Source organism: Phocoena phocoena, chromosome X (assembly GCF_963924675.1).
Source record: "Phocoena phocoena chromosome X, mPhoPho1.1, whole genome shotgun sequence".
Classification (NCBI taxonomy): Eukaryota; Metazoa; Chordata; class Mammalia; order Artiodactyla; family Phocoenidae; genus Phocoena; species Phocoena phocoena.
In genome coordinates, this window is record NC_089240.1 from 42192367 (window position 1) to 42201733 (window position 9367).

At 36.5% G+C, this 9367-nt stretch overlaps 1 protein-coding gene across 1 annotated transcript in view; it reads left to right on the plus strand.

The window, feature by feature from the left end:
- ZNF81 (zinc finger protein 81) overlaps positions 1 to 9110 on the plus strand; it is a 66053-nt gene extending 56943 nt beyond the window's left edge. Inside the window, exon 5 of the mRNA XM_065900956.1 lies at positions 5830 to 9110. Within this exon, the coding sequence (XP_065757028.1) occupies positions 5830 to 7535 (1706 nt within the window). The 3' untranslated portion in view covers positions 7536 to 9110. The remainder of the gene's footprint in view (positions 1 to 5829) is intronic.
- Positions 9111 to 9367: the final 257 nt, after the last annotated feature.

Here is a 9367-nt window from a genome sequence, read left to right on the forward strand (position 1 = left end):
GATATACACTGAATGGATACAAAAACAAGACCCATATATATGCTGTCTACAAGAGACCCACTTCAGACCTAGGGACACATGTAGACTGAAAGTGAGGTAATGGAAAAAGATATTCCATGCAAATGGAAATCAAAAGAAAGCTGGAATAGCAATTCTCATATCAGACAAAATAAACTTTAAAATAAAGACTGTTACAAGAGAGAAAGAAGAACACTACATAATGATCAAGGGATCAAACCAAGAAGAAGATAGAACAATTGTAAATATTTATGCACCCAACATAGGAGCACCTCAGTACAGAAGGCAAATGCTAACAGCCATAAAAGGAGAAATTGACAGTAACACAATCACAGTAGGGGACTTTAACACCCCACTTTCACCGATGGACAGATCATCCAAAATCAAAATAAATAAGGAAACACAAGCTTTAAATGATACATTAAACAAGATGGACTTAATTGATATTTATAGGACATTCCATCCAAAAAACAACAGAATACACTTTCTTCTCAAGTGCTCATGGAACATTCTCCAGGATATATTGTCTCTTGAGTCACAAACCAAGCCTTGGTAAATTTCAGAAAATTGATATCGTAACAAGTATCTTTTCTGACCACAACACTATGAGATTAGATATCAATTACAGGGAAAAAATTATGTAAAAATTACAAACACATGGAGGCTAAACAATACACTACTAAACAACCAAGAGATCACTGAAGAAGTCAAAGAGGAAATAAAAAAATTACCTAGAAACAAATGACAATGAAAACACAACAACCCAAAACCTATGGGATGCAGCAAAAGCAGTTCTAAGAGGGAAGTTTATAGCAATGCAATCCTACCTCAAGAAACAAAAAACATCTCAAATAAACAACCTAACCTTTCACCTAAAGCAATTAGAGAAAGAAGAACAAAAAACCCCCGAACTTACCAGAAGAAAAGAAATCATAAAGATCAGATCAGAAATAAATGAAAAAGAAAAGAAGGAAACGATAGCAAAGATCAATAAAACTAAAAGCTGGTTCTTTGAGAAGATAAACAAAATTGATAAACTGTTAGCCAGGCTCATCAAGGAAAAAAGGGAGAAGACTCAAATCAATAGTCTTGAAAAAGGAGAAGTAACAACTGACACTGCAGAAATACAAAGGATCATGAGAGATTACTACAAGCAACTATATGCCAATAAAATGGACAACCTGGAAGAAATGGACAAATTCTTAGAAAAGCACAACCTTCTGAGACTGAAGCAGGAAGAAATAGAAACTGTAAACAGACCAATCACAAGCACTGAAATTGAGACTGTGATTAAAAATCTTCCAACAAACAAAAGCCCAGGACCAGATGGCTTCACAGGCGAATTCTATCAAACATGTAGAGAAGAGCTAACACCTTACCTTCTCAAACACTTCCAAAATATAGCAGAGGGAGGAACACTCCCAAACTCATTCTGTGAGGCCAACATCACCCTGATACCAAAACCACACAAAGATGTCACAAAGAAAGAAAACTACAGGCCAATATCACTGATGAACATACATGCAAATATCCTCAACAAACTAGCAAACAGAATCCAACAGCACATTAAAAGGATCATACACCATGATCAAGTGGGGTTTGTCCCAGGAATGCAAGGATTCTTCAATATATGCAAATCAATCAATATGATAAAACATATGAACAAATTGAAGGAGAAAAACCATATGACCACCTCAATAGATGCAGTAAAAGCTTTCGACAAAATTCAACACCGATTAATGATAAAAACTCTCCAGAAAGTAGACATAGAGGGAACTTACCTCAACATAACAAAGGCCATATATGACAAATCCACAGCCAACGTCGTTCTCAATGGTGAAAACTGAAACCATCTCCACTAAGATCAGGAACAAGACAAGGTTGCCCACTCTCCCCACTGTTATTCAACATAGTTTTGGAAGTTTTAGCCACAGCAATCATAGAAGAAAAAGAAAGGAATCCAAACTGGAAAAGAAGAAGTAAAGCTGTCATTGTTTGCAGATGATATGATACTATACATAGAGCATCCTAAAGACTCTACCAGAAAACTACTACAGCTAATCAATGAATTCAGTAAAGTAGCAGGATACAAAATTAATGCACACAAATCTCTTGCATTCCTATACACTAATGATGAAAAATCTGAAAGAGAAATTAAGGAAACACTCCCATTTACCATTGCAACAAAAAGAATAAAATACTTAGGAATAAATCTACCTAAAGAGACAAAAGACCTGCATGCAGAAAACTATAAGACACTGATGAAAGAAATTAAAGATGATACAAACAGATGGAGAGATATACCATGTTCTCAGATTGGAAGAGTCAACATTGTGAAAATGACTATACTACCCAAAGCAATCAATGCAATCCGTATCAAACTACCAATGGCGTTTTTCACAGAACTAGAACAAAAAATTTCACAATGTGTATGGCAACACCAAAGACCCCAAATAGCCAAAGCAGTCTTGAGAAAGAAAAACAGAGCTGGAGAAATCAGCCTCCCTGACTTCAGACTATACTAAAAAAGCTACAGTAATCAAGACAGTATGGTACTGGCACAAAAACAGAATGATAGATTAATGGAACAGGATAGAAAGCCCAGAGATAAACCCACACAGATATATGGTCACCTTATCTTTGATAAAGTAGGCAAGAATATACAATGGAGAAAAGACAGCCTCTTCAATAAGTGGTGCTGGGAAAACTGGACAACTACATGTAAAAGTATGAAATTAGAACACTCCCTAATGCCATACACAAAAATAAACTCAAAATGGATTAAAGACCTAAATGTAAGGCCAGACACTATAAAACTCTTAGAGGAAAACATAGGCAGAACACTCTATGACATAAATCACAGCAAGATCTTTTTTGACCCACCTCCTAGAGAAATGGAAATAAAAACAAAAATAAACAACTGAGACCTAATGAAACTTAAAAGCTTTTGCATAGCAAAGGAAACCATAACCAAGACGAAAAGACAACCCTCAGAATGGAAGAAAATATTTGCAAATGAAGCCACTGACAAACGATTAATCTCCAAACTTTACAATCAGCTCATGCAGCTCAATATCAAAAAAACCAAACAACCCAATCCAAAAATGGGCAGAATACCTAAATAGACATTTCTCCAAAGAAGATATACAGATTGCCAACAAACACATGAAAGAATGCTCAACATCATTAATCATTAGAAAAATGCAAATCAAAACTACAATGAGATATCATCTCACACTGGTCAGAATGGCCATCATCAAAAAATCTAGAAACAATAAATGCTGGAGAGGGTGTGGAGAAAAGGGAACCCTCTTGCACTGTTGGTAGGAATGTAAATTGATACAGACACTATGGAGAACAGTATGGAAGTTCCTTAAAAATCTAAAAATAGAACTACCATACAACCCAGCAGTCTCACTACTGGGCATATATGTGAGAAAACCATAATTCAAAAAGAGTCATGTACCACAATGTTCATTGCAGCTGTATTTACAATAGCCAGGACATGGAAGCAACCTGAGTGTCCATCGACAGGTGAATGGTTAAAGAAGATGTGGCAGATATATACAATGGAATACTACTCCACCGTAAAAAGAAATTAAATTGAGTTATTTGTAGTGAGGTGGATGGACCTAGAGTGTGTCATACAGAGTGAAGCAAGTCAGAAAGAGAAAAACAAATACCATATGCTAACACATATATATGGAATAAAAAAAAAGTGGTTCTGACGAACCTAGGGACAGGACAGGAATAAAGACGCAGACATAGAAAATGGACTTGAGAGAATGGAGTTGAGGATACGGGGAGGGGGAAGGGTAAGCTGGAATGAAGTGAGAGAGTGGCATGGACTTATATATACTACCAAATGTAAAATAAATAGCTGGTGGGAAGTAGCTGCATAGCGCAGGGAGGTCAGCTCCATGCTTTGTGACCACCTAGAGGGGTGGGATAGGGAGGGTGGGAGGGAGATGCACGAGGGAGGAGATATGGGGATATATGTATATGTATAGCTCATTCACTTTGTTATAAAGCAGAAACAAACACACCCTTGTAAAGCAATTATACTCCAATAAAGATGTTAAAAATAAAAAAAAAGAATAAGAGGATGAGATTTTATATGGGAGATGTGTTCAGAGTACAGTATCAAAATGACTAACAGGGGAAAACTGGATTTGATGATTCAGAGCATTCTCAGTATCTAAAAACCCTTGCTGGTAAGATAGTGTGTAATTCTTCATTTTACAATTATTATTGAGATTCGCATATGTCTCATGAACTGTACTGGTAATGGAACAATCTGTGATTCCCACTCTGGGCAAGAATGGTATAATAATTGTGTTAAAGATAATTCACAGTAGTAAAGAGAGCATTAGATACAGTGACTTAAATACAGAATTTTATTTCTCTCTTATATAAAGTCTCTAATATCACAGGCCATTGGAAAACCTAGTTGCTCCTGCTTATTTATGAATCCAGGTTCCTTCCACTACTCAACTCCACTGTCTCTTGGATTCTTTGTGGCATCTGCATGTTTGAATCCATGTTGCTGTCAAGTCCAGGTTTTAGTAAGCAAGAGGGTAGAAGAAGGTATAGAGAAAACATGCCTACTGTTTCAATGCTCTGGTTTGAAGGTAGCACCCGTTTTTTTCTCTCACATTCTGTTTAGAACATTGTCACATGGCCACACCAATTTTCAAAGGAGGTTGAGAAATGTTATATGACTAGGCAGCCATATGCCTGGCTACTACTCTGTTATTGCAAAAGAATGATGAAACAGATTCTAGTGGGCAGCTTTCAGTCTACCACAGTTGGTGTGTCATCTCTCTGATTTTGTACTTCTTGTTAAATATATATAATTTTTGTTCCAAGAAAACAATAACACCTGGATGGAGAGTTGGAGTATAGACATCCATTTATTGTTTGTATAGGTCAAGATGGCTGTGATCACAATATTTTTCCTATAGGCATGAATAAATTAATTTTTTCAGTTTTATTGAGATATAATTGACATACAGCATTGTATAAATTTAAAGTGTACAGCATAATGACTGGATATATATATATTGTGAAATGATTGCCACAGTAAGTTTAGTTAACATCCATATCATATAGATACAAAAAAGAGAAAGAAAAAATTTTTCCTTGTGATGAGAACTTTTAGGATCTACTCTCTTAGCAAATTTAACTGTTTTTTTATCACCTTAATTTGATATTGTTGCTAATAAGCAAGAATCAGTGAGATAAGTGAGGATTTAGAATTGAAAGCTAATGAGGACTTAGACTCTGAGTCACCCCTTCAAGCCAAGCTAATGAGGACTTAGACTCTGAGTCACCCCTTCAAGCCTAGGCTCTCCACAGAAATTTCCCCTTTAAACCCTTGTCTGTTTAATCTTCACTTCACCCTACTTGATATCCCCTACCAAAATAGAGCTAGATTGCTTAGCTGAACTCCAATCTCCAATACTGAATATATATATATATATGTATATATATATATATATATATAAAAAATCATTCTGAACTTCACTTTCCTTATCTACAATGGTGAATAATAATAGAAAATACCTCATAGGGCTTTTGAAAGGATTAAATGAGTTCATATATATATATTTCTTAGAACAGTGCCTGGAACATCATGTCATATAAGAGCTTGGCACATAATAAGTGCTATATATGTATTTTCTGTCATTGTCATCATCATCATCAAATTTACTGGTTTCCCTGTGTTCAATTTGGATTAATTTATGTGTACCTTTTAATCTTCTGCCGTCTATTCTTTGTGTCAATTTTACTTTTTCATTCTCTTTTTAGATGAAAAGTTTGGGATTAAGACCTCACAAAAAAGAATTTCTGGAAAAGTTTCATTTCATAGTGAAATGGAGGGTGAAGATACGAGAGATGATTCATTGTATTCCATTTTAGAAGAACTGTGGCACGGTGCTGAACAGATAAAAAGCTATCAGGAAAAACAGAACAAACCTCTGAGTCATGCTGCTTTCATCAATAAGAAAATATTGAATACAGAATGGGATTATGGATATAAAGACAGTGGAAAATTTGTTCATCCAGGCCCAAATTGTATTCCTTCACAGAAAAGATCCCATAAACGTGACTCATTTGGAAAGAGTTTAAAGTATAATTTAGATGTACCTATTCATAATAAAAACAATGCAACAAAGAACTTTGATAAAATTATTGGACACGATGAAGTTTTCACCCAGAGCTCTTCTTATACTAACCATGAAAATACACATACAGGAGTGAAATTCTGTGACAGCAATCCATGTGGAAAAGTCTTCAGCCTCAAACAAGCACTCAGTCACAATCTGAAATTTCCTGTTGGGGAGAAAGCAAATATGTGTACTGAACTTGGGAAGATCTTCACCCAGAGGTCACACCTCTTTGCACCTCAGAGAATTCATACTATGGAAAAACCTCATGAACTTAGCAAATGTGTGAATGTTTTTACACAGAAGCCACTACTCAGTATATATTTGAGAGTTCATAGAGATGAAAAACTATATATATGTTCTGAGTGTGGGAAGGCGTTCATCCAAAATTCAGAATTAATTATGCATGAGAAAATTCATACTAGAGAAAAACCCTATAAATGTGAATGTGGAAAATCATTTTTCCAAGTGTCATCTCTACTTAGGCATCAGACAACCCATACTGGAGAAAAACTTTATGAATGCAGTGAATGTGGGAAAGGCTTCTCCCTCAACTCAGCCCTCAATGTACATCAGAAAATTCATACTGGAGAGAGACACCACAAGTGCAGTGAGTGTGGGAAAGCCTTTACCCAAAAATCAACGCTCAGAATGCATCAGAGAATTCATACAGGAGAGAGATCCTACATATGTACTGAATGTGGGCAGGCCTTCATCCAAAAGGCACACTTGATTGCACATCAAAGAATTCATACTGGAGAGAAGCCTTATGAATGCAGTGACTGTGGGAAATCTTTCCCTTCTAAGTCACAACTCCAGATGCATAAGCGAATTCACACAGGAGAGAAACCCTATATATGCACTAACTGTGGGAAGGCCTTTACCAACAGGTCAAATCTCAATACTCACCAGAAATCTCATACTGGAGAGAAGTCTTATATATGTGCAGAATGTGGAAAAGCCTTCACAGACAGGTCAAATTTTAATAAACACCAGACAATTCACACTGGAGAGAAACCCTATGTCTGTGCTGATTGTGGGAGGGCCTTCATCCAGAAGTCAGAGTTAATTACACATCAGAGAATCCATACTACAGAGAAGCCTTACAAATGTTCTGACTGTGAGAAATCCTTCTCCAAGAAACCACATCTCAAAGTACATCAGCGAATTCACACAGGAGAGAAACCATATATATGTGCAGAATGTGGGAAAGCCTTCACTGACAGGTCAAATTTCAATAAACACCAGACAATTCATACTGGAGAGAAACCCTATAAATGTAGTGACTGTGGAAAGGGCTTCACTCAGAAATCAGTTCTGAGTATGCATCGCAATATTCATACATGAAAGTAACCCTGTTTCTTGAAAATGAGAAAACCTTATCACAGAAATCAGGTCTAAGTGTGTATTATAAAATTCAACCAAGACCGATCATATATGAATACATTGTATAATAAAAAGAATTCATCAGGCTGTTTCACCTGAGAGGAGAAAAATTATTTGGAAGAGACCCTCTAAGAATGCACTGAATGAAGGGGAACTTCCATATTTTCACAGCCTCACAAAATATAATAAAATTCATACCAGGGAAAACGCTGTCAGTTTGAGGCATTAGGAAAAGCCTTCCTGTACAAAGTATTATATAAGGCAAGTTATTATCAAATTCTTTATAGATGGAGTATGCAAAATTATATAAATGACTGTAATGTTTACTGTGTTATATTAAGCAATTTAAAGTGGCAACAAAACAAAAGGTAGGACAACAAAATGATATATTTAATGTGTAGACCTGCTCTCAGTTCTGTAGAGGATTTGCAGCAGAACACATTGCACAATGGGAGGAATAATTGAATTGAAAAATTTTTTTTGGATTTAATGTAATTGTGTCTATCAAATATGTTTCCTATTGAATATTTTGCTCATGTGAATCCACAGTTTTAAAGTCATTATGGTTTTATATATACACACATCTGCTGATATAATTTTACACGAATACATACATATAATCCTATCATTCATACTGGTTTCCATGACATCGTATTTTTATCTTCCTTCATTGTGGTACAATGCAAAATAGCCATAGATCTCTCCTATCCTTTTATGCACCCCTCTTTGTAATATTACTCTGTTGTTTTTCTTATTAAGAGGTGGAGCTCTCTCTCTACTCCTTGACTCTGAGCTTGGCCATGTGACTTGTTTTGGCCAATGTACATTAACAAAGAGATTCAAGAAGATGCTGGGGAAGTGTGTAAAGCCTGCCTCGAGTCTTACCCTCTCTTGCTGCTCTTTGGAATTCCAAGACCTTCATGTGAAGAAACTCAGATTACTGAGGGATGAGAAGCCACATGGAACAGAGATGAACCAGGCCAGCTGAAGCCCCTTAGACCAAATGCCAGACATGGGAGTGAGGCTTTCATCAACCTCCAGCCCCAGCCACGCCAGCCAACACCAGAAGAGCCACACTAGTTATCCCAGCCAACCTGGAGAATTATGAGATAAATAAAATGATTATTGTTTTAAGCTACTAAGTTTGGGGTAGTCTGTTGCACAGCAAATGCTAAGTAATACCTAAAAGTGTACGCCTACTGGGGGTATTGTTTCAAAACATAAGACGTGACATTAGCTTTGGGCCTGGGCAGCAGGCAGAGACTGGAAAAACAATGAGGAAAACTGTTAAGAAAGGCTGGAAAAGATGGCAGTCTGTGTTGTTTAGTTAAGGGAAAGAAATAGCAAAACAGTCACCATCCTCTGTGTAAAGATAGAGAATGTACCAAATGAACTTGTGGATCTGGCTAAAGGGATTTCCAACAGAATGTTGGAATTATCAGTTTGCTTCTTTTAGCTGCATGTGATAAGATACAGAAAGAAAAGTATGAACTAAGCAAATAACTGTTCCATTTGTGAGCAGAATTCAGAAGAAATAACAGAAAAGCCAGGACTTGGCTGGGTTGAAAATAACTGCTTCACATCTCCAGTCTCTCCAGCCACCAAAATATTCTCAAGGTGAAAAAATGGCCCAAGGGTAGAGATCAAATCGTAGATGTGGCTCTAAGACCCTTTGTTAAAATGTGTGAAATATTTAAGTTGGAGTTTAGGAGACTCTCTCAGCTAAGTCAAACAGCTTCTTAAAACTTCACAACATTTTCCCAGTAGCCTGACACACTGCTCAAAGTAGGGAG